This window comes from Cryptomeria japonica, chromosome 10, assembly GCF_030272615.1.
Source record: "Cryptomeria japonica chromosome 10, Sugi_1.0, whole genome shotgun sequence".
NCBI lineage: Eukaryota > Viridiplantae > Streptophyta > Pinopsida > Cupressales > Cupressaceae > Cryptomeria > Cryptomeria japonica.
This window is the reverse complement of record NC_081414.1, coordinates 410,842,671-410,870,022: the sequence shown is the minus strand read 5'-3', so window position 1 is coordinate 410,870,022 and position 27,352 is coordinate 410,842,671. Positions and strand designations below refer to the sequence as shown.

General features: G+C 35.3%; 1 protein-coding gene across 1 annotated transcript in view; it reads left to right on the top strand.

Moving 5' to 3' along the window:
• Positions 1-27,352, top strand: part of LOC131038501 (RNA pseudouridine synthase 2, chloroplastic) — a 188,844-nt gene that overhangs the window by 65,752 nt on the left and 95,740 nt on the right. The window contains exons 2-3 of the mRNA XM_057970948.2: positions 16,688-16,831; positions 23,955-24,218. Coding sequence (XP_057826931.2) covers positions 16,688-16,831; positions 23,955-24,218 — 408 coding nt within the window. The remainder of the gene's footprint in view (positions 1-16,687; positions 16,832-23,954; positions 24,219-27,352) is intronic.

The following is a 27,352-nucleotide window of genomic DNA, read 5'->3' as shown; positions in this document are numbered from 1 at the left end:
GTTGTGCTTGCACATTCGAAGGCTTTGCTTGCGTTGCCCTGCCTACAAGTGTTGAGTGAGGGCTTTTATAGCAAAAAAGCTTGCATTTCTTCATTGATGGCTGTCCTTTTCCCACGCATGGGCTGGCTCACGATTTTCCTGCGAGTTAGGGCGAGTTTTTCGTGGGTTTTGGTGCAATTTTTCGCGAGTTTTCCGAAACCCTATGCTTGCGAGTCGCTCGCAAGGCAAAAAAACTTGCAAGTATTCTCTGACTTTGTGAGTACTCACAGAGTTGGCAAACTATGCTTTTCAGGATCATTCGTATTCAATTAATTTGGTGTTGAATTATTGTTGTTTATCAAGTGACTTATTTTGTGTCAATGGAGAATTATAAGAGGGTCGCTGTATTATTTCCTAGGCTAAAGTTAAAAATTAAAAAGAGAGGGAAATTTGAAAAGTATTCTAGAAGCTTCCTCAAATGGTTATTAAAGGGTAGTGAGGGACACATTGGATATATGCTTGGTTTATAATTTTCTTCTGAAGAGCTTTGAGAGCTTCTGGCTTTCAATTCAACAAGCTTGAGGATGGAAACCCTTGGCTTTTGCTATGTTGGATGATAACCCAATTCCATCTTTAGAGTGGATTCCTATCAGGATTCACACAGTTGCACATCATTGTTCAATTTGTTGGAGGTTTCATCTAGAAATCTTATAGGACATTCTATATATAAGTTCATCAGAATTTGTTAAGTCTCTTGCACAGAGAGAGAGAGAGAGAGAGAGAGAGGAAAAATTCTTATTTGCTTTGGACACCTTTAATGGAGTTTGTGATTTTGGAGGATAGGCATCGAGAAAGATTGGTTGCCGAAATCATTATTTGGCCATGGTGATTAAAAGAAACATTATTTGAATAAAAGGGATGAAGAATAGACTTGATGTGATGTATTCGGACGCCGAGCAAGGATTAGAAGATTTTATTTAGATAATCACTTGGACGTTTGGAAGGTTTTTTCCTCTAGTTCTGACTGCTAAAGTTTATGTAGGTCGTGGTTATAATCAGGATGTGAATCCCCTTAGAACAGGCTGACAACATTAGTTACAAGAGTGAGGAGTTATAGAAGGCCCCGTGGTTTGGGGGTAAACTTGCAATCTGAGGTTGGGGAGGCAAAACATGGATCACATAGAGAGTAAAAAGCCCTACTTCCTGCACGCACCTCCTCCCATGGCTGCATGAATACCTTCCCTTGGGTCGTGGCCTCTCTTAGTGCCATCCCACCCCGATTTGGAGTGAATGCGGGTGTTAGAAAGAAGAGATCAGTTGCTGGAGTTTGTGCATTGGCTTGGTGTGGGTATGAACAGCTACTCATGGGATCCTTGTTTAAAAAATAACCTTCCAGTTGGACCTGTATCACCTTCACCAGCAGCAATCAACATTTTCTTGCTGTGCATACACATATATTTATCTTTATCTGCTGAAGGGCGATTGCTCATACCTGCATGGGAGTTTGGGGTGATTTGTATCTGTTCATGTTTTGCTCAGTGCATGGTGATATCTCAGTTCTTTGGATGTGGCCAGTGCTAAACCGATATTATTGTATTTACAAGTTTATTTATCTCAGATTGGAGGTGCTGGGCATTGCCATGTTGCTTCAGAATTGATAAAATAAACACCTATCTGCCTTTCCCCTGGAAAATAAATGCAGCTATTATTCTGAGGTGGGCAGATTGGTGAGGCGATATTTGAACTCTGGGTTCTGCTGTGCATTCTTGGAATCTTACCATATACAGTTTCACTTTGAGACAAGTGAAAATTTCAGAGAAAAAATTCTGTTCAAACAAACTTGTATCATTCTTTGCTAAGTTAATGGAATACTCTTTAGTTCAATCTGTATATTGGAATGCTTATTATTTAGTCATTGTTTGTGCATACATTTCTGAGCAAGAAAGCTGCCAAAACTCATATCAAACAATTGTCATTTCATTTGCATCTGAAACCATACATTCAAGCAAACTGTTTGACAAATTAATCAGAGGGAAAAAGTGAAAAATCTGGGTGAGATCCAGTAGGAGTTCCTACACATGATCAACAACCTTCAATAAACTTGATGCCATTGAGAATTTGCTTAAATTCTGATCCTCAGCAAGGAGTGGCTGAGATTATCATTGAACAAGATATTGTCCACAACCAACACAAGAGGCAAGCTATGCGTGCTGAAAATTCAGCGGAAGCAATTATGAGAGGCTCTACTCAGGCAATTGCTATTTACAAATCCCATGAAATGCCTGTCATTCTTGTTTGGCAATTCCTTCCTGTTGAAGCTGATGGATCTGGTAACCATCCTACAAAAGGAGAGCCAAATTGAATTTTTCAAGGAAAGGATCACTGTAGTGATATGCGTTGGTACTTATATTCTCTGTGATTCAGCAATTTTACTAATGATGAAGTATTCAGTCTGTCACAACAATACTAATTTCAGCTAAAAGGCTAATCGGAATCCAATTACGTATAAAGCTTTGTTTCAATCTGTATTGAGTCTTGTTCTTTCTAGCATGACTTTTTTGAAAGTATTATTCCTCTTTTTAGTACGATTTTGAAATTTTCCAATAACTTCTTACACTCTAAGATTAATGACAGAACTATAATCAAATATAAAATAAATTCCACAAGCATAGGAGAGGACACCAATATGTTGGTGGTGTTAACAGGCATAAACTTATAAGTTTGCTTGGTGCATAAAATTTTCTTAGCAAACCTGAAAGAGGCATAATAAGGAGACACAATAAAAAACTTTAAGATGTTTTGGCACACTAATGTTTTTTCAATTAATTGAGATGGGAAATAGATACTCCTTGATAGTGGCTTGCACTAATAACTTATATGCTATGTTTGTAATACTAGCTTTAGTATGCATACAATTATCTATAGACATAAAAATAAATAAATATATACACACACATATGCATATACAATTATACATGTGCCTATATACATACACACTTTTTTTTATATTGCTAATCATTTACAATTTTTTTGGTCATATGAGTATCAACATGAGACTAATGCCAGCTCCTTCGGAGCAATGTCACTAGAAACCACCTATGGAAGACCAAGAGTTGCAATTTAGAAATCTACTTATTTAGAAACCACCTTCACATTAGAAGCCAACTATGGAAGAGCAAGAATCACAACTTAGAATTTCATTTTAGATGTCCCCTTGGGATTTGAACTTGAGTTTTTGCATTGAGAACTCAATGCTTTAACCAATTAAGCTCAACTCTTTGGACAATAGACATTACTTTTTGTATATGTTCTTGTATGCACAGACACATGTATATATTAATATCTGCATGCATGTATGTATAGTATAATATAATATAAATTAAGAAGCCAAATAATAGTAATATCTGTATGTATGTATGTATGTATAGTATTATTGAGTTTGTTATGGTGAAGATGGGAGTGACAAAAATTGCAGCCATGGCAAATTCTTGCATAGGTGATGGTGATGGAGCTACTGATGATGGAGATGGCAAGACAATTGTTTGTGCTTGGTGGAAGGCTTTTCCCAGTACTTGCTTGCATAGGGGTTTTTTGAAACCCTTGGATGGGATTTTAATGGAAAAGAGGGGCTCAGCCTGGAATACATGGATTTTCTTTTGAGAAAACACTTGGGCTTTGTTTGGATGAAGACATGGAAGGCAGTGAGTGCTTCCAATCATGATCTGGACCAATAGGAGGCACTTACAAAAGGGGTATTTTACTAGGCTTGTAAAAATGCTGCAAGCCTTTTTGACTCCTTTGGTCCATTTTTCAAAGCTCAGATTATTCCAGTCATGATTTATTGGGAGACATTCTGGTCAACCTTCCCAAGCTCATTGAACACCTATGCCAACAACTCTTCCTGAGTGTTGCAACTTTCAAGACCAAGAAGAAGGGTAAAGTCCTTAATTTGATCGTCTTGCTGGCACTGCAAATGCCCTAGCCCTAGAGTTATCTGGAACCTCTATTCTTGGACCTTAGCTTATAACTGCCATAGGTACTAGCATTGACAACATAGATGTAAATTGTGAATGGGAACATTGTGGAAAAGGAGCTTCAAATCCATTCGTAGAAAAATACATTGCCAATCAGGTCTGTTATCAATCAATGGCAAAACCAAATAGCTGTGGACAATTGCATGGTGTACGCGATCAACAACCTCTAAGAAATTTGATGCCATTGAAAAGCTGCTTATATTCTGATCCTCAACAAGGAGTGGCTAAGATTATCGGTGAACAAGGTACTGTCGACACCAACACAAGAGGCAAGCTATGGGTGCTGAAATTTTGGTGGAAGCAATTATGATAGGCTCCAATTGGGCAACTCCTATTTACAAATCCCATGCAATGCCTGTCATTCTTGTTTGGCAATACCTTCCTCTGGAAGCTGACAGGTCTAGCAACCATCCTATAAATGAAGGGCCAAATTGAAATCCTCAAGGAAATGATTTCTGCTGTGATATGCATCAATAACTATATTCTCTGTGGTTCAACAATTTTGCTAATGATGAAACATTTGCCCAGCCTCAATGGTACGAATATCAGCTACAAAGGCTAATCTGATTTCAATTATGTATAAAGCTTTGTTTCAGTTTGTAGTGAGTCTTGTTTTTTTCTAGCATGACTTTTTTTGAAAGGTATTATTGCTCTTTTTATTATGGTTTTGAAATTTTCGAACCACTTCACACACATTGAGATTTATGACACACCCATAATTAAATATAAAATAAATTTCACAAGCATAGGATAGGACACTGATATGTTGGTGGCGTTGAGAGACATCAAATAATATAACTCATCATATAATAGGAAGACTGAGACTACGCATATGAATCTCCCTTAATATGGTGGGAGGCATAGCCTTTGTCTATACACCATTCAATATGTAAGTGATGGGTAGGATGACACATTATGCCTTTAATGCATGGTTACCGGAAGACCCATCTCCTACCCCTTGAAATGCGTCTCTGAGATAGAGACACGTCTCTGGAAACTTCCTGATGCGTAAAGTGCTTTTGGTTGTCATCTCTTGCCATCTTCGAAGTCTCCCGACCAGAAATTGACAACTCTCGCTAGAAAACTTAGGGAAAATTGTTGTAAAAGGCAAATAAATAAAATAAACCTACAAAAAAGCAAAGTCGTAGGGAAATAACTAATAAGGAAATGACATCGTGGGGAGACAAAAATCCATACAAAGTTATAGTTATTGGATCTATTGACAGCGTAGACTTTTTGAGAGTGACATGAGCAGTTGTATAACTGATTTTTTGTCATTGTAATGGTCTAAAGAGAAATTGCTTTTACTATTTAGCCGACAGTATTGAGTGTGCTGCACACCTATATTACCTTACTTTCACTAAACCATTTAGACTGGCTATGGTACCAACAGTATAAGCAATTTTAATTTCAATTTTTGTTCAATTTTTTTTTTAATTTTAAAGTTAATGTTAAGCTATATCACTGTTCTTGTTTTCAAAGTTCTATGTCATGTTATTTTTTGGACATTATTAAATTATATTAAAAAAATTGGCATCTCCAAGTACCCTGTCTCCTATATTTGAAAATTAGCCGTTCCAGTCTTTGGAGTCTCTAAGTACCCTTGTGTTTCGATAACCTTGCTTTAATGCCAAGATAGATACAAGTTATATTTACAAGGTACATGTTTACATAGAGAAATTACACCTAGAAGATACACATTTTCAAATGCAAGTTATACCTTGTGTCACAGTATTCACCAAACTTCAACCATGAAATTCAAATTTTTGTGAATTTCAAATCTTTCTATAAAATTCCTTTAATTTTCAGTCTTATATTATAAGGAAAAACGCGTCAGCTTTTTTAAGGTTTTCAAAAATATTTTCTAGGGTTTTCAACCTACTTTTCGTAAAATACTGCTCATGGCAAGTCTAAACATTGTTCTAAATCTTTTGCATTTGGAAGTCGAGTTGATTGTTACAATTTCTTCTATGGTTGGAAGTCGAGCAAGTAAAGCATAACAGAATGCAAGTTAGGCATAACAGTACTCTATGATGTGGAAGAAAGAACATGGAGATCTTGCATATGGTGATAGGATCTTTAGCCAAGGATGATGGTAAATGACAATTCCCATCTTCGACCCATAAACTAAGGTGTTTATACTCTTTGAAATGCATGGATTGAAGGTTTGATATTTATCCTTCTTGAGATGGCAGCTATTCATTATGGCAACTTAAATATTCTCCAAATCCCAAAGCTACCCATAATATATTTCTAAAATTATACATTAAATGGCTGGTACTAGTCATCCTTAGTTCATCTTAGCTTACTCCATATACTCTTGATAAAAATTAACATTATGCCCCACATTAGTGGATCTTTAAAATTACTAATTCCATTTGTTACATTTAAAAAACTTTCTAACTATGAATATTTTTCGGTGTTCACATTATTCTTTCAAATATCACATCCATGCTTAATTGTTAATTCTTAAATAAAATTTAGGATATTTTGATGTAGAAATTAACATGGTGTTATAATGTTGACATACATCCCAAGAATCATATTATGTGACATTATCATAACCCTTAAAAACACTTGTCCCACTTGTGAAATGGCTTTCAATGCCCAAAGAAAATAACACAAGTGAGCCCTATTACTAATAGCCATAGTGAAACCCTAAAATGTGTCTTAGTTCTCAAAGGCATCTAGAAGCTACGATTGCGTAGTTCTTTTTTTTGGTACGTCAAACAATTTTTGCTGGGAAGAAGACAATCTCTCACATTTATTTTGTTTGAGTTTTATTTATAGAATTGCTGTTTTCTATAATGTCCCCTTCCTAGGCACTTTCTATTTTAGCAGGGGTTAGCCTATCAACAGTGGTTCCCATAGGCTAATACAATGGATAGGGAATCCATTTGAGGACTAGTGGACCTTGCAGGGGGTTTTGGGGGCATTATGGGAGCTCAGAGTCAACTTCCTATTTTTTAGGAGGTACTGCTATTTTTAGGCGTCATTGGTTGGCCACAGGTGTAGCATCCATTGTTAGTTTCAGTGGCTAGGAGATGATTATGAATAAATATTTAAATATTAAAGTTATTATAAAGTTAATTTTAATGTTCTATTTAAATAAATTAATGTTACTATTTTTTTTGGTCAGTAATATCGATTTTATTAATATTTAAAATCGGAAGTTTACAAAATTTTTTACATGGTCCAACAAAAATGTCTAGTCGATTTTAAAAAAAGACCAGTGCCATCCTCGAACCACCACCTCCCATGAAACCCTAGGCCCCATACTTGCTTTCAAACGAACCCCCATCTCCAATTACATTCAAAAGTAACATTTATACTACCCTCGAAAACAAAGATCAAAATGACTCTGCATTGACTCAAAATCGGACAATTTGCAAAATTGACTCAAAAATTTACATCCATTTAACCAAAAAACATCAAACCCCATTGCCCCCCATAGGGCCATTCACCCAATGGTCCTCTAGAGAAAATTTACCTCCCACCGGCCATAGCTCCTCCACAGCTTACCCACTTGTTGATCCCACTAGTTGTTTTCCATGCCTTTGCATGCTCTCCACGTCCACTTTTTTCGAACGCAGAAACTGCACTAGTACTTTCCAGCCCATCGTCGATTCTGCCTGTCTCAAATCTCTGTCCTCTCCAATTTGCCACCTAATAAATGGCATCAATAAACATATTCCTTCTTCCGATACCTCCTCGTCTTTGAGATCAAAGCCAATACCTGGAACAATCCTCACAAGCACAGGTTAAAGGCCATACAACCAATCCTCCCTCACGCACGCCTTCATCACCCACTCAATCTCCTCTTTCCTCCCTATCTCTAGACCCCAGGCCACGACCATGAACACGATATCCACATTCGTGTGATATCTGTGTTGCGTCTGCATAAACACCTTCCCCAAGAGCATTTCTAGGGCTTTCAGGAAATCCTTGTCCTCATATTTCAAGATTGATTTCAGTCTCTTCTCAGAGATCCTCCCTAAAAATGCAAGTTGCTGTTTTAGAGTATAAAGTGAGAAAGTTGCCTCCATATGGAGCTCAAATTGCCACCCGTCACCTTCAATGATTTTACATGCATTCATCTCTAGGTATCACTTGGTCCCTTTAAATCTACCTCCCACCACCTTACAACCTTGCTGTGAATTAATTGCATCCCTATAACGGTGGCATACGATCACTGCCATGAATCGAGAGCAAGATCTCGATAATCTTCAAAGACATTTTCACCACCTTCTGCATTAAATGAGGTTGCCCATTTGGACAGGGCATCTGCCATCTCATTCCCAGACCATACCACATGCATGATTTGAAAATCTTTGAAGGAGGAGATTATTTGTTTGGCAACCAATAAAAAATTATTCAAATGCCATGCATTTGTTTGCCCTTTTTAATGGCATTAATATTAATTAACGAGTTGCCTTCAAGTTGAATTCTTGAAAAACCCAGCTTCTTTTCCACTTCGAGAGCCCTGATGGCTGCCTGAACTTCAGCGTTGTTATTCGTTGCATCTGATAATTTGCTAGCTCCAAAGGCGAGAATGTGTCCCTCCCAATCTTGAACCACCCACCTAGCACTCGAAGGGCCAGGGTTGCCTTACAAAGCACCATCAAAATTAATTTTGATCCACACTTCTGGTGGTCTAGACCATTCCACCCTCCTTTCCTTCTCCATTCCTGGATTAACCCGAGTAGGCCCATTAACAGGCTTAAATTAATGTTACTTTATTATAAAGTGACTATATAAAATAAAGCTACTTTTTAAATAAATTATAAAGTTACTTTATAAAATAATAATAAACTGACTTTATAAAGTCATATTGGGTGCCCACTTTGGACAAATTCAATAAAGGAATAAATTAATAAATTTTATGTTTAATGGAGCCAAAAAGGTGCGTTGGGATTTGGAGAAAATAAAAGTTTATTTTGGAGAGTTATTGATTCATTCTTGAACACACATTTTGGGAGAAAAGCTGAGACAAGGGTTTGCTGATTGGAAACCATGGCTTTGTGAAGACGGAATCCTTGAGGAAGGATAGTGTTTGTAGGTGTGGAAGATCACCCAAGAACACTTGATTGATAATCTCATTCTGGAATTAAATCCGTGCTTCATTGAAATCAAAATATCAAATAAATCTGATTAAGAATTACTAGAGAACAAAGACAAGCTGATTTGAGGAATAAGTAGCAAATTTGAGATGTGGAGATTGTTGAATGGTTGAATGGACCGGAATATTGAGAGGGGGGCTGAATCAGTATTCCCACACTTATAAAACTTTTTATAATAAATAAACTTAAGTAATTAATTTCATCAACATGAATCAACAAATGCAGAACAAGTAACAACATAGCCACAAAATGAACATCAGATTTTTATACATGGAAACCCCAAATGGGAAAAACCACAGAGAGGGTTAACTCTCAAGATAATATAACTAGTTATATGGTGTTTACAAAAGGGGTGGCTCATTGCCGGATGGCTCACTGCCTGATTACAATGTGGCTCATTGCCAAAATGCTCATTGCAATAGAAATAAATGAATAGAGAAAATTTGCATTTCCAAATGCATGAAGTTAGTTCCAAGATAAGCTCAGATAACAACTCACAACAACTCACAGCAGATTCGGTAAGGGATCTCTCCAACCTATCCACAACTGCCTGCAATAGATCCGGTAAGGGATTACTGCAACACTATCTGCACTTTGTCAATTCAACTATGTGTAGCAGATCCTATGAGGGATTACTGCAACACTATCTGTACTTGCACTTTTCCACATACGCCTTCGCTCATACATCATACTCTACTGTTCACACTGCACATTGCTTGCATGCTGTTACTGCTCTCCTTATTCGCATACCTTGCATACCACTACTCTAATGCTTGCACACTTCATGCTTTGCTATCCATCACATACTACACACCCACATATCTTCTATATATATATATATATATACCGGTAAGCACATACACCGAGATAATATGTCGGCCAAGCACAAATGAATTACACAATAATACCTTTCTCGAATCAACACGATACCAAAATATGTTTTGATCAAAGCAAAGGGTAACCAAGTCGGCCTTTACAGATCTTTTACATGCTTCAACTACCGAAACACACGCCTCAATTACCGGAGCAAAACAAAGGTCTAGCAGACCCAAAGATACAGACCCATAAGCACAAATTCCAAGCATAACAACTCCTATTTTCATGATATAGGTGCCATAGATTCTGGAGCATAAATCAAAATGCAATACAAACATTCGGCAATGCAATAGACACAACTGATACCGGGACTTGATACAAACCAAAACACAAGATTCCGGAGAAGAGGATCTTCCGGAAATAACTCTAGTAGATCATACAAACTTAGCTGCTTAGTATCTGTTCAATATCACTGCTTTGCTTACTGCATACATTATCTATTCATTATCATTGCTCTGCTCAATGTGCTACATCGGGTCCTAACCGGATCACTGGGTTTGACATCAATGACAACATTCAGACAAATCTAATAGAGATCTCCATAGGCAGGCCACACACTTTCCAAGCTGGGTCATACTTCTTCAAGGGCAAGCTGCACATGAAATAAAGGCCGCGTTGGTTTGTTGGAGGCAATATTCAGATCATTTGTGGGCTCATTTTAGGCTGCATTAGGCTGCTACAACTAGCTGCCTCTCTTCCTCTTCGTTGCAACTATTTTTATTGGGATGTTTGGAGTTTGGTTGCTAGGCTGATTTGAGGCGTAGGGTTTTGTGCACTAGATCTGCATTTTCAGAATTATTATCCTTGCCTGTAGCTGATTTGGTATGTTTGTTAATTCATTTAAATGCAATCTGGAATTCAGGGATTGAAGAAATTGTTTGTTGTATTGTTTGGAATTGTTATTAGTTCTTTGCCATAGGTAGGATACTAATCCATTCATTCATTGCATCCAACTTTTTAATTAGTTCAACCAATCATTGTATAGAATTAAAAATTCTGAGCAACAATTCTATAGCCTATAATTATTTGTTCATTTAATAATTAAAAAAATGTCATTTATCTTTCTCTCTATTGGTTTATGTTGGGAATAGTTATTGCAAAAATCAAATTATTATTTTTCTTAAATTTTGTGAGTTCAATTAATGACTTGAATGACATAAAATATTCATTGTTGACTTTAACATTATGTTGTCTCCTTGAATGATATTTGTGATGTCATCCATATCTATCCAATTAAATGTACAATTTAAAAAAAATCTTAGACATTGTAATTTATAAAATACCTACCTACTTTATGTATTGTCTATGCAACAACTATCTTTTTTTTTTTTTTTCATATAATCATATTTAATGTTTTGATTGTTTTTAATACTTTGTTATTTTTTATTGTCTGTTATTTGCATATTTTACAATACATTATTATTGTATAAAAATAAATAGATACAAATATTTTAAATCTATATATAGTAACTCTAATTAATAACAACTTTTTACTAATTATACTTAATTTATGTTACTAATTACTTTTACGTTGAAGATGATTCATACATGAAATCAACAAGCCATTTATTGAAATATGTGGTTCTATTTTTTAATTTTAACGTGACTATTTGCACGCAATTTTGAACCTGATAAGCCATGTGGCTAATATAGAGCATCAAAATAGAGCAATTAGCTAGATGATTAAAAATGTACATGAATGCTCTTTGTTTCCACTAATCTAAGTACAATAATCAACTACTTTCCCTAACAATAATTTTTATAACACTTATAGGCAGGAACTTGATGCAATGCGTCTCTTGTTTATAGTTTTGTTTCCAAGTATTTATATTTCATCATTTATATATCAAAAACAAAAAATTCAGAAAATTGCAAAACACACTAAAAAAGGGCAGAAATCAAATATCTAGCATAGAGGGGATATTTTATTTTCTATTGTATATATACATTTCTTTTTGTTTATTTGTTGAATGAGGGTTTATACTCTTGTTTCATTGCGTGACAACTTGTGTATTATGCTACACAACCATAAGAAAACCCTAATCGCTTATACTTAACCCTTTGTTCTTCTTTCTTTTTCTTTTGTTTACATTCTCCCTTTCTTGTAGATTTTTGGTAAGGCATCTCTCACAAGGTCTGCATGCCATTCGGTTTAGACAAGTGTTAAGGTACCTTTTACCTTGTAAATCCTATGACATGGTTCCAACATCCTTGGAAAGTGTCCTAAGGCACTTAGGGTGTATTTAGAAAATATTTTGTAATATTTATTCTCACTATTGTTTATTATACATTCATAATGAGTGACTTGTTCCACTAGTAGCGGTAAAGGTGGGTTCCAAACACAATCATTTAAAATTGTTTTCCCCACATGTGGACGCCTAGAATGGGATAATAAATTACATGAGAAGTGGACAAATGAGTAATCTGTGGGCTTTTCAAGTGGGTGCTTTGAAGAAGCAGCACGTGTCTCTTGGTATTCCATTATAATTAACATTTAATGTAATATTCATTTTCGATGCTTGGGCACCCAAGTTGGAGGGATAGTATTGGAGCCAAAACCGGTGTTCTTTCGATTCCATGGAGGCAATCAAGGGTTGGGGTCTTTTGGAACGAAGAGCTTTCTTTGGATACCTTGTTTGGTGGTTTTGGAGCTCTTGTATATATGCATATAATATTGGTAACTATGGGTGTTTGGCCCCGCTATTAGGGCACCCCCAAATTTTGCTTTAAAATAAAATATGCATATATTATAGATAACTGTGTATATATTTAAAAAAAAAAGTTAATCATTCTTCTCCTTTTTTTTGTTTCCTTTTTCCATTATTTATTAATTTATTTATGTTAAATAAAAAAGCAGATATATACTATATACTATAAGGAACTCAATTTTCACTTTTAAATATAATCATTTAATTTACCATTCTGTAAATAAATTTTATATTACATATTTATAATCGCTAAAATATAACCATTTAAATTTTAATAGCAATTGCATACAACAAGTTTTATAAGGAACTATATGAATGGGACTATGGATTGTGTTACCACAATTGAAGTAGTTCATAGATCTGCATTTCAAAATTTTGAAAAGATATAAACACATTCATTGGTTTTATTTTCTATCAGCAAAAGTAAGTATGCAGGTTAAGAAGTATTACGCGAATTCTTAAACAACTTTATTTCATTATAAAAGAATTTCATAGACATCTGTTGCATTTTCTTACAAGGATATATATGCCTTTCAAGTTTAAAGTTAATTAAGAATTGTCTCATCTAGGCTTGCAAGAATAAAATATACATCTGTTTTCTTTGTTTGCTAAGTATTCAAGCCAACCCAAAAAGGCCTGCAATAGCATATACTATTTCTAATAATATTTGCAAAGCAGATCAACTACATATTAAAGACAACATGACATTTGAAGACACTAACGAGTGTATAACTTTTTTTTTCTTTTTCTCAAACACAATATTATAACTTATGTCTTGTAAACACAAGACTGAATAATTAATCTGCAAGTAATTTACAGATGCATTCATATACATTACAGCAATATGGTTTATAAATTTGCAAAGATCATTTTACAAAATTCTTTTAAGGTATACTTCTTGACTGGCTTCCCACCATGCATCTACACAAGAGGAGAGAATAAAGAGAAAAATATTGCCATTCCATAGCTAAGTTTACTCCACAATGTATTCACCAAATCTGCACAAATTAACACAGCAAAGCACCCATGTGCCAAAGGGAACCTCACCTCCCAGCTTTAGGCTTGCTAACAAGTCACCCCCAAGCTAGGAGGACCTTTGGAACTCCGGTTGTTACACTCAAACAATATGATGTAACATAAATCATTACCAAACAATCCCATAAAAACCAAGGGATTTAAGAAAATTTAAATCTTCTTCAAGATTCAATATATGGAGAGAAGAGGAGACCTCCCTCTCCCTTCACAACCCAATTCAACCAAAACTAAAAAACACAAAAGAAATGGAAACAATCCACAAACATTTTCACATATATTTTGATATCATCCATTCACATCACACTCAAAACATTACTATGATATTGCAACAAGGATGCCTACCTCTATCAAGCTTCCAAATCACTTGAGGAAGAATGGTGAAGATCCACAAACATCTCATTCTAGGACTCCCTTCTACAATCCAAGCTTTTCATCCTTTTTCCACTCTTTCCTTTTCTTTCCCTTTTACAAGCCAAGATAAAAATTGAAAAAAATCCCAAAAATTCCCTCTCCCATTCCCAAGTGGAAGTTAAATAGAAACTTCAATATCCTCAGCTCTTAATGTGAAAGTGACTCTTGTCACCTTCATAATTAATCTCCAAAAACATCCCTAAACTTTTTTCTTAGTAATGTGTAAGCAATCTTTATGTGACCACCGCTTTTTCAAATTTGATCTCTCAATTGTGTGAGCAAATTAGTGGGGGAAGATTCCTTCTCCAAGATCTTCCATGTGTCCCACCAAAGCATGCTCACAACCTAGACTTGACTAAAATATTCAAATTTCGTCACATTTACAAATGGACGTGGAAAGTGGATAAAAAATCAGGCATGGTTTAATTTGTATCCTTCAAAAAGGTACTAACCCCTAGTTCTATAACTTAAGACCTTTAGAGAAGTCAAATAAGATTAAAATAACAATTTAGGACCACTCAAAAACTTTGGAAAATGTAAATTCAAAATTGACACTGAACGTTCTCTTCCATTTTGGGCTCACCCAACACAACATCTAATAGACATATTCCTCATCACAAAACAATATACTTCACGACATAGAAGGACAACTTTCACATCACGAAAATAGGTTCACATTACAAAGACTTTAGTCTCTCCATATGGACTAGGGTTAGGTTGTATTGGTTATTCACAATTGGGGTTTTGAAGTGACCTCTGATTTTTCCATTCACCATGTTGTTACTTGCACATTTGATTGCACTCATTAATATGTTCCACATATAGCCAAAGCAACTTGAAATACGATCAACATAATATTATATATTCATAGTGCAAATAGTAACTCAATTTTAAATTTACTCATCCAAATGCATGCAATTAATAAAATTCTATTTCATATTGTATGTCCAATATTCTAATCCACCTAATATAGATATTTCCTTTTATAACAAAACAACTAGATAAATGAATCTTCTCCAATTAAATAACAGATAATTAATACAGTTCAGAACCCACTTTTGCCATATGAGAATTGAAAGCAGAATAACTTAGAGATTCCTTTTTGTTACAATACCATTAGAAAGCTGAATCATTTCCAATTTAATCCAAATATATATAATTGATACAATTTAGGGCCATATTCATGACATATGAATTGAATGAAAATAATATATCTAACTCCTAGTAAGATCACTGTTATCAATCACAACTAAACCAAATTACTTTAACCCAATTATTCATTGGATTAGATCAATTTGCAACAATGGAACCCATGAAAGAAGAAAGGAGTAATACTAATCACAAGAAGGCTAGGCCTTACAACTACTTCACAACATGTTGACTGGAGTTATGGGCTGCGTTATCATGGTGAGGGTAATTTGAAGTTGGATTATGCCCCTATATGTGACCCACATTACCATTACATAATAATTCCTTGGACTAATGAAGCGCTTTTCTAATGCTCCTTTCTTAACAACGCTTTTATTAGTATTAGTTTTTATGTGCTTTGCTAATGTTTCAATCATAGATCTAAAAACTTGCGTAGTGTTTGAATGACAAAAGAGTATTCATGAGGAAATATTCTAGCCAAGAAACTCTCCATTAACTCTCCAAGTTTTACTGAGTTAATGAATTCAAGTACTTTTATTTATTTGCAGAGTTTGGCAGAATTTTTGCCGAGTTGCCAACTCCAATTCCTAATTGTCTGCTGAGTTTTGCCAGTCGTGAGTGTTAAAACCGTGATTCGAATCTTTGATTTTTCTTACAATCACTCCTCATTTATTATCTGTAAGAGATATGGTCACATATCAATTCAATTAAGGCTCTGCTAATGTAGGCCCGAGGCATTCTTATCTTCTCTATTTTAATGTGAATTGGTGGTTGAAAATTATTATATCTTGCCTATGATGTTCATACTTTTGGTTTTCGAGATTTAAAGTCTGACCTTTGAAACTGTTTTCCTTTGGTACCTATATTAAGTGATGTGAAAGTAGTTGTTCCAGAAGATTGTTTTTGATGTCTAACTGTACGTGTCCATACACCGGTACAAAATCTGGATAATTTTATTTGGTTCTCAAGATTGTTTTGATGGATATGAAATATTCTATTCCTCTAATCAAACAACTATCATGACATAGACATTTAAGTGCACACCGTATCTTCTGCATTGTAAATATCTATCAGATTATTGAAGGATCTTATGACAATGTGGTGATTTTTATTGAATGATTATCAGGCTTTGTGTGTTGTTCAAGCGGAGGAAATTTACTATTTTATGTCTAATTGTATGTTTTCATAACTTGGATAGTTTTATTAGTAGTTTCCAAGGTCTCAATGATGCATTTTGAAAAGTTTATGCCCTTAATCAAACAACCGGTTTGATTTAGGCATCCAAATGCACACCCTTTCTTCTGCATTGTAAGTAGTTATTGGATTATTGAAGGTTCTTATAACATTTTGTGATTCCTATTTTATGATGTATCAGGCTTCACATGTTATTCGGGCAGGGGATACTATTAACTGCACTGTTTCTACATTGCCTCCTTTGAGAGCTGACCCAGAGGATATTCCACTGGATATTGTCTACGAAGATGATCATGTTATTGTTATAAACAAATCAGCTCATATGGTAAATTGCCATTCTTAATAGACTATTTAAATTTGTATGGAATTTTTTTTATTAAGGACATTTCTTGCACAATCATCTTTGCTATCAGAAATGAATAGATTCACTTTCAACTACATCTGAGTTTGGAACTTTATTGGGATCATATGTGAAGCTTGTTTTAATATTGTTTCTAATTCTTTCCTGCTGAGAGCTTGAATGCAGCAGGCTATATCAATCGACATCTTATACCTAATGTTTATATTTGTTTCAGATTATCAGTAATTGCTAAAATCCATTTAAGCCTATTTTATGCTCTTCTCATGCAGTGGGTCTAAGATGTAATACTTTTAAGAAACGAAAGCTATTGGACATTAACCACATAATAAAGCTTTGACTCATTAATCTGTTTTTCTATAGAGAAGCATCTTTTGTTTTCCATGAAGTATATTTCTGTCTTATGCTAATGGGTGGCTGTTCTTATTTTTAGAATTCCTTTAGTGCTTTTTTATTGAATTTGATTGTAGATTTACAATAATATTCATGTGTGGCTTGCCCAATATGCAGTCGAACTCCTCAGAGTGCTTATCCAGTCTTGTTATTTTCAGAAATAAATGTCTGTAACATGGTTTTCAGTACTGTCCTGCTGTAAAACGAATTTGTTGCATGTTGCCAGGATCTTGTCTCTATTATTGTGTATTAACTTTAAAAGTTTGAGGATGCATTCCACCATAGATGCTCCAAGCAACAGCTGCTCTATCAACTTCTCATATAATGATACTTGAGCAAATTCAGGTCCTGTTACTTTTCTAGTGTTTTGTTTTCCTTGTGTAAGCATGGTTAACCACAAAATTCATAGTGTTATTTCTGATGGGACTTCATTCATGGAAAATATTTTTGCAATTTTTGTGTTTTAGAGTTATGATTTCTTTTGTTGAATTTTATTATATTTTGCTTTCCAAAGTTTACTAGGGTCTGAGCACATTTGAAATACTTTTTTGTGAACCTCTTGTTCTTTTGTCATTTGGTTAACTCTTTTAGGGCGATGAAACATGTTTGAGATTATACTTATTCCTGAATATTTTAAGAAATGTTATGTTAAATAGTATCACATATATTATGTCTTCTTTTTTCACTTCCAGCCAGCTTTGAAAAACACAAAGAATACGAAGGCTTAAAATATAGATCTGAAGAGGCAAGATTAGTTTATTAGATATTTGAACTGCTTAGATCAAATGAAAAATATATAGCAAACGATAGAAATTGTTAATGATAAGAAAATAAATCATAAGGATAACACACTCTCCGGGCAATGCTGGTGAGTCAAGTCAAGAAGAGTACAAAATCATAAGTAAACTGATGATTATTGAGGTACGAACAAAAGCGTGGTACAAAACACTCCATGATCGCTGGTTTCTTGTAATGTTCCCAATCAGGAACCCTAGGAAAGTATTCATTTTGTTTTGTATTTTTCTGATTATAGAAGACTGAAAAAAATTCAAAATAATTTAAACCCTACCCTGCTGTAATTAGCTATAAACTTTTCAGAATTTAATTCAAATATTTGCAAGTCAAGTTAGAAACAATTGGTTGATAAATTAGTCTAGTAACTATAAACTTCAGATTTGATTAGAAATGACAGTGAATAGCATTTCCTTAAAACCATTGATCATTAAATAAATCTATCAGATTCAAATCCTTAACTAGCAATAATTAAATTAGCATTATAGGCCTAATTTTCCCTTGAACAAAAATCACAAATCAGATTCTGATTATAAATTAAACCCTTAAAAGTTTGTTCCAGCTCAATATGCAAACAGTAAATGATATGGACTTGTGAGGGGTGGCAGCTTGGAAAATAAATGCAATCCTATATGTGTAATTTGGGTGATATGTATGACCTTAGTGCCCAAGTTTGTGAAGTGGCAGCCACCAATGATTTTCACAGGCATTAACAATAAATGTTCGGCAAGCCTAATGATGCTGTGGTCAGCTGCCAGCAAGTATGGCAGCCGAATAAATCCTTCAATTTGGTGTGGCTGGCCAAGATTTGTAACAACCCCGGGGTGTAGACCGGTTGGTCGAGCCGTTGAAAGACACAAACGATCAATGCAAGTTCAAGCCTTGTTCGGTACCCCACCCGGTTAACTCAGCCACGCCCAGGTTGGGTCCCTTGCGGAGCTCAGTGTGGCCCCGAAGGATTAGTCTCGCCTCAGCTCTCCCCGCCTTGACTAAGATAAGGCAGGTTTTGCGCTGGGCTGGGTCGCGGGGATACCTCCTGCGGGTAACAAAAAAAAAGAAAGATTTGTAACAGTAGAGAGTTGCTGTTAACAATCACAACAACATAAACAATATAATATTGAAATATAAAATGTAATTATCGCCAAAAATAGGTGCAGCAGTTGACACTTCCACAAATTCAACAAAAAATGACAATGCTGATTTTCTTGCAATCATAAATTGTTCCAGCTGAAAATAAGTGATACAATAAGCTCAGTTGTAATTCTGGAATGGAATTGCCACCAATCGGATAAAAAGGTTTTTTCCCTCAAATCCACAATCAAAGCCAAGAGGTTTTTTGTCCTCTAGAATTTCACAAACAAGGGTTTTCATCCTTGAGAGTTTGCAATTTGAAAATTTGAATTTAAAGATGACAAAATGGATGTCTAACTTTGTTGCTTGCCTCTCCTATAGAGGCACCCTCTCTCTGGGCCCTTTATTAATTTACTTTTTCCACTCTATGTTAAATTAAAAAATACTTTTTAAATAACGTAATACATGGCTTATATTGTCTCATTTAAATGGCTGTCAATAATAACATTTAAACTGCCCATTTGGAAAAGATGATTCCGCCCAAATTGCAATGCTATTATGAAATTATTTCCTTATTTTGCCTCTTAGCTTATGGGAGATAGAAATAGGCTATACGTCTGCAATAAGTCCTTCATTTTTGAGAAGGGAACATGACATTTCTCCTGGTCGAAAGGTGCCAAAACATAAGTCAATTTGTAAAGCAAAATTTGTGCCAGATAAACTCTAGAAAGCATTATATGCTAGAAAAGGGGTTTAAATGGTCTTTTGAATGTCATGTTCTTTCACCATTCATCATCATAAAATCTAACTAATTCTACAAGAACAAATTGCAATTTTGTTTCTCTTATAACTTTATCATCTTCCAAAAACACAAGGGAGGTAGTGAGAGTTGATCATACAAAGGGTCTGCATTTTGTAAAAATATCCTTAGTGTAACATGATAATATGAAATGTATTTAGATATTATGGTGGGTGCTTGGATGTAGCATGAAAATATAAGATTACATTTGGTGTAGTCATGTACATACCATTTTACTTTACTTAGACAGTTAGTTTACCCTAAGTAAAAGGTATTAGTTATCTAACTATTTTGAGCAATAAGGAATTTGGAAATTGCAGGCAGCTATGCAAGTGAGCCAGTTAGACTTAACCATGTTTCCTCCCTTTAGGTAACATGAATGTCAGAAGATATTTTATGAGATAATCTCCGAATGAGGAGTTCATCTAGGAGCTAATGAGAGAGAATTTCTATAAGAGGAGCTTATTGATGTCATTTAATTATGTTCTTTTTAGTTGAAAAGAAAAAAAAAATTACCTTTTCAAATAGGCTAAGGTAAAGAATTGTACTCGCCACAAGAAAGCAGATAACCAGAGTTTTGTAATGAGGTGGGATCCTGGGATTGATAATTTTATTGAAACAAATGTGCAGAATTTAAACTAAAAGAACAATGCTTAGCTCAAATTGGATGTAGATTCCCTATGATAGATGTTGCCAATTGATTCAGCAATGTTTTAGAACTCTACAAAATCAAACAAACATCTTTGTGTCACTGATTTTCCTGTTTGGTATTTTGGTTTGGTTCTATGCTTGCGAAATTGAGAGGCGTGCATGATGATCTAAATTGTTCTCACAAATTTCAACTCTGTGCATGGAAATGGTCTTCGCAGGAATCAATACTTGTAATATACTTGCTTTGATATTAGTGACCTGTTCTTGCAAAGGGGTGGTGTGAATAGACATTGTGTAGGAGTTTGCTAGGCTATGATTGCTCTCCTTTGATCAAACCCCTATTACCTACTCAACTATTTGGTACAATGATCAAAGACAACAAGCAAACATGTAGTGATGCCTAGGGTGTTGATGTTAGTTGATGCTCTTATGATGCTATAAATGTATCTTGATTGCCCTCATGATTTTCTCCTAGATGTTCTTTGATGGTTTGAAATGAATTAGGGTTTGTCCAAAGTCGGGGTTGCTTAAGATTTGTCCTTTTACTGATTAGATCTCCCTCTTTTAGGATTATAATGTTTAACACAAGCTAGAATGAGTTCTAGACTTTGCATGGTAATTGAGAATGATCCTGCTTGGATGAGGCTGCTATCCATCAACAATTTGGCCACCTTACTTACATATTTTATCGTCTTCTTGAGATTGGATCCTTCTGGGAAAACATGACATAAATCAGTCCCCCCTACCTTGGGATATTTATGCATTAGGATGGAAGACACTTCCAAGGAAAGAGAAGAGTGTTGCATCTTGTGAGTATGAAATCACTGATCTCTTCTTTTGAATGTCCTTCACTGCTGTTATGGCAATATCTGACCCTTTTAGATTGATTTCAACTTGATTTTGCAGATATTTGAGAGCAAAATGGAAGAATTCAAGGAAGATCTGAGGTTCATATGTCTGATATATCCAACATGAGGACTATTTTTCTTCAAAATTGATCTCCTATAACTGCTGTTATGACTGTATACACTGCAAAAACAAAGAAGATACTGCGGTCATACCTGCTGTACCTGCTGTTAAATCTACTTGAATTTAAGAAAATACTGCAGCTATATTGCTAAGCACCAGCTGCTACAGAAGATGATGAAGAGAAGGCTAAATTAAGCACAAATTTGCTTCCAAAACAAGGTGACTCCTTTGTTTATAAATAGCTGATCCTTTAAAAATATGAGTGCCTGCTTTTTCTCAGAGGACAAATCAGTGAACTAGGGATTGAATCTTATTTGGGACTGTTTTTATATTTAGAGGAGCATTTAATTGAATTTTGAAAAGTCATATGCCTTGTTGAAGTGGCAACCCTTTATAAATAGAAGATTTGACTTATTTGGGCTGAGTTAGCTGGATATAGGCAAATTACATTATCTATTAATGAAGAATTTTCAAAGTTGTATGTCAAGTCATCTGTCTTTATCCTATGCACCTTGAAATAAAACTAGCTTTATGAGTTGCATCCCTCCCTATGCCATGCACACCCTATAACATATTAGCCAACTTCTATTTAAATTATTCTATATATTTGCATTTTGCACACTTATCTCCATGCGTGGCTATATACAAGCATTTGATATTTTAATCTTTTGAGAAGTACACTTGCATTTTGAAATGCACACTAGTCCCTGCTACATGCACCTTACAATGCCTTAGATTTCAAAAATAACGAATCATTCTCTATCAGGTTCATGTGTCACTCCTAGGTATGTGCTTGTATACATCCCTTTGTTTTGTGGGGAGTTGAGCTGGCTGTTTTTCCCAAAAGGCTCACCTATTCAAGAAACCACTACCATCCCAGTTGAGGATCTCACAAGAGGTTGTTAAACCATGTCACAAATTGTGAGGGGTGACTTTAGACACGTTTCAACAATCTCCCTTTCAGTGTTACTCGAGGGGTTTCAAACCTCCGACCCTGCTCTGATACCTCTTGTAGGAAGTTTGGCTGGCAGTTTTTCCCAAAAGGTGCAACTGTTCAAGAAATGGCTACCATCCTAGTTAAGGATCTCATAGGAGGCTGTTAAACCATGTCACAAATCCCAAGGGGAAACACTGGACAGTTCCAACATGTTTTTCCTTCAAACTTCCATATTGAAATTTACTTTCCTCTTTCAAGCATGCACAACATACTTGGAAATGCAAGTGTATTTTGACATATCTCCTGTTATCAAACATGTTGAATCCTTTTAGAGGCATCCTTGATCATGCCCAAAACTTCAGGTTCTTCATTGTGAGGTGCATGACGCTGTTCCAGGTGCCCGACTATCAATAGCCTTGTTTGATTCTTAAACTTTTGAATTTGACTTGTGTATAAGGTGTGCTCTATGCCTATGCATATGCACTTGTATTGTAATTTCAATTTTACACTTATGAGTGTGTTTTCTACTACATGGTTGCCCTTGTAAAGTAAAGGTATTTAACCTTGAGTTTAGATTTTAAATTTGGATTTGAAAGTGAAATTTGGGTCTTTGATGAGAGGCACCCTTCTGCCCAACTGCACACCTATACATTGTCTTTTGAAATTTGAATCAAATTACCCATTAAAGTATGCCTGTCTATATGAGATGTGTACCTCTAAGTGCTATTTCTGATTCTCACTTGTTTGTATCCAAGTGCACTCTTGATCTCAATCTTAAGAAACTTCTTTGCTTAAAAACTTATTTCTTCCTCCACGATGAATGTTTTCATGAGTCTCTATTTCACAATGCTGCAAAGGCTAATAAGAATGAAGGGCGATAAGATAAAGCAAAATAGACAAGACCTGAAACACGAATTGTAGTTGGGAAACAACAATGTTAGCTTTGAACTTGACACTTCTGCAAAATTTTGCATGGATACAAAACATAGCAAAAGTTTTGATTTCTTTTCCTTTCACAATACATTTCTTTGAGGTATGTTCAATTTCTGTTTTTGCTTGCTTTTTGAAAACAATGCTAGATTATACCCACCTCACTTCTTGGATGTCATATATATGCAGAATGAAATCAAATACAATTATTTTTTGTTAGTGTACTCAAATCTTAAGCATAGATGTATTGGGAAAAGATGTGCTTTTTGTAAAATAGTAGTTTCTAAAAATATTACAGAATTTAGTTGTGTTTTGAACTTTGATTCATGTATTTTTGGTTCTAATATTTAGCCATGAAGATGTCGACTCTTTAGTTATGGGGAGATTCATGTATCTTTATTTTTAATACTTAGTCATTTTATCTTCTTCATGTTCAATAGGAATGCTCACCAAATAAGTTAGCATGGATTATATGTTTATTTTGTTTCTTTAGCGTCATGAAAACTGAGCAGTATTAGCATCTTATCCTTGTATATGATGACTTACAGGTTGTTCATCCAGCTCCTGGTAATGCTCATGGCACACTTGTTAATGGAATCCTTCATCATTGTGGGCTTCCATCAGCAGGATGCTCAAGTGAGCCTAATGCAGATGAAGTTGAAGAAGATGGTGATACAGAGCTTCAGATCCATCCTCTAGATTGTGATGATCGACACTCAACTTTATCATCTATGAATTCTGAGTCCATAGTGCGACCAGGAATTGTGCATAGGTTGGATAAAGGAACAAGTGGCTTGCTTGTTGTAGCTAAGGTGAATTTTGTTTCTTTCACATGTCCACATAGACACAAAAATATCAACATGCTTATTGATTCATGTTTGCTGCAAGAAGCTAGGAAAAACTATTATGCATTTTATTCATGTTCAGTATTTAAGATACAAGAGACAAGGGAAATAATGGAAAAGTTATAGTATAGGCCAAGTATAATGGAAAGTAACTTCATTTTAATGAAAATTGGCAACATTATTTGGGGATAGGAGCTATTGGGTTGCAAAAAGAGCTTTCAAAAGCACAAAACATTCCATATAATGATGAAATTTACTTTGTATAACCAATTGATGAATAATAACATATGACAATTAGTAAATAATAGTTACATAAAGTCACGATCCATAGTCATGTACGCATATTTATAACTTATATACACGCATTCTTTTTATGATACACTAAACGAATTGATATGTTTCAATAGGTAGAATTCAGGTCATCATATTATGCCTTTTTTTTCATGTTTCCTTCCAATCTTGCATTTTATATGCATCCAATTTCTTCAAACACATGCTTTCTCCTCGCCTAAACCGCTGACTGTAGTTTTGTTTATTGTTTCAGTCTATCTTGTCGGTTTGTCGTCACCGTCTTCATCTTGCAACATTCTGCTGTTTCTTTCCAGCTGTTTTCCTTCCTATTGTTTCTAACATGGTTGTTCAGGGTTTCATTGCAATGCAACTCATCCCTGCAAATGAATTTATTCTTCATTACCTTACCACCTACACATTACTAAACCACATCCCTGTTTTCATGGTGGTTGATCTCAAACACTTTATCTGTTTTTCCACAATTGTCCATAGTCTCCAGATGTAGGCATCAAGTCTTATAAACTATCAACATGGCCCCATCCATCAATGTTTTGAAATAAAATATACTTAACCTAGAATTTTCTAATTGTTACATTTATGCAAGGGTACAGGGGTATGTATGCTATGGGTTTGTGGCATGTGTGAACTCCCAAAACATGGGTAGGCAGGTTAGATATTGTAGGGTTAGGCCCAAATAACATGGGTACACAGGAATACTATAATTGAGACATGAAACATGTGCTATACCCTGACTAATTTTTTTCCCGTTGAGTGTTTTTTCACGTGGGAACATTGTCTTTTCCCATCTAGTGGGTTATTGAGGAATATTTGTCTCCCATGTTCATGCTTGGTGTGTTTATGAACTCTAATTAGTGTCATTTTGTAGCCAATGATAAGCACTTTCATAGGCATCAAACAAGACAAAAATTGGAACTCGGACACAAAAGCTATGTTGAAAATTATCCAGGGCATGATAAATCGTTTGCAAATGATGATGCATGTTTCTAGACTGCCAAAAATGTGGCTTAAGTGCCAAAGTGATGCCTCCTTGGTGAAGGCATGTTCTACCATAGAGGCATTCAATATCAACTTTTAAGTGAAAACATACATCTCCTTTCTGAAGCATGTGCCTCTTCATAGCAGTGTCAAATTTTACCAAAACACAAAAATGGGCAAATAAAGCAAATTGTGCATCTTTCTGTTGTTTGGTCAAAAGTTAGTAAAATCTTAAAGCAGGTAGGGCTTCAATAAGCTAGAGTCTCTCTATTATGGTGCTAAAAAATTGCTAAAACATAAAATGGGTGAATATATCTAAATTGTGCCTTAGTCCAAGAAGTGTGTCAAAAGTTGAAAAACTAAACAAGGTAGGCCTTTCATGAAGCATGGCTGAGCTCATGGTTACACCCAAAGTTAATAAAACACAACAAAGGGACAATGAATATAGGATTACATGATCCTACAAGAGTTTGCAAATATTTAGCAAAATGAAAAAAAAGCATTATTGGGATTGTTTAGGTGTGGTTTGTGTGGCCATTGGATCAAATTCAAAAGAAAAAGGAGGCGCTCCATTCCTTGGAAGGACACAATTGTGTTTTGGTTGCTTATTGCTTTCATTCTTTATTCAAAACTCTCTATTTACAAGGGTGGGATTGATTTTCAGTGAGATGGGAGTGATTTTCAGTGGGTTGGATAAGGATTGAAGTGCCATTGAAGTGACATTGGAGGAGTTTCATCAAACTTTATAGCAGGTTTTCCAGCGTTGTATTGTTGTTATATGTCATTGGCAAGGTGTAGTCGGCAGTTTTGCCGTAGTTCATAAATAAATTGTTGTTAGTTAATAAATAATGTTATAATTGCCATGTAATGACATTTGTTTCTAAGTAGTTGTTGGTGGTTCCTAACGGTTGGCAATCTTAACCAACCGCCATATATGTACTCCATTGTTGCCTCGAAAACTAGTTATGCTTATGTACACATTACATTCCGGCAATAAATGATATATCTTTCTAGCCATATTCTCGTATTTGATATTGTTATGTTGCGTTGCTGTATAATATGATTTCTAATTCTGTTTACTTTGCATAATCTTAACTAGTTCCCTACAGGCCTACGTGAGTAAACATTTTGTGTCGTTGCCAATACGAAACTTGGAGATCTAAACCATAGAGAAGCAACATGGTGACAAGTAGTTTGGCAATGTAATGGGCTAATTGTTTGACCAATAAGTATCGGAAACTATTGAAGAAGAGGAAGACACAATCGAGGGCAGATTGACATAGGATCTGGTATACTTGTGGGAAGTATCCGTCAATCAGTATGTTCAAAGGGGGGCTCTCCAACGAAAGGTCCTTGAGAGTGTCATCCATGACGACTTGACAGTGAATGATGCGGTCGACCACCTTCTTTGAAGACTCCCAAGGCTGTTGGCAGAAAACTTCATTGACCTTCGAGATCTTTGGGAGGTCTTGTTACCATTTCACACATCGCCTCATCGCAAATGGGGACCCCTTTTTGTTTGTAGTTTTAGGTGTTTGTTAGGTTAGATTGTTAGAATGATCCTTTGGGCATTATGTAGTTTTTGAGTTGATCTCATAGTTGGCATTTCAAAGGGTTAGGAATTCACATCACTTCATTGGTTTTGATAGAAATTGGACTCAAATTTGGTTAAGACAAGTCGCTTTTGGAGGATCAACATTCTATGTTTGCACTTTGGAGCTCAGTCATTGACTTCTCAAATGTGCACCTTAAGCATCCACACTCTGTCATTGCTACCTTGAATGTGCACCTTAAGCATTTTAGATGCTTCCTTG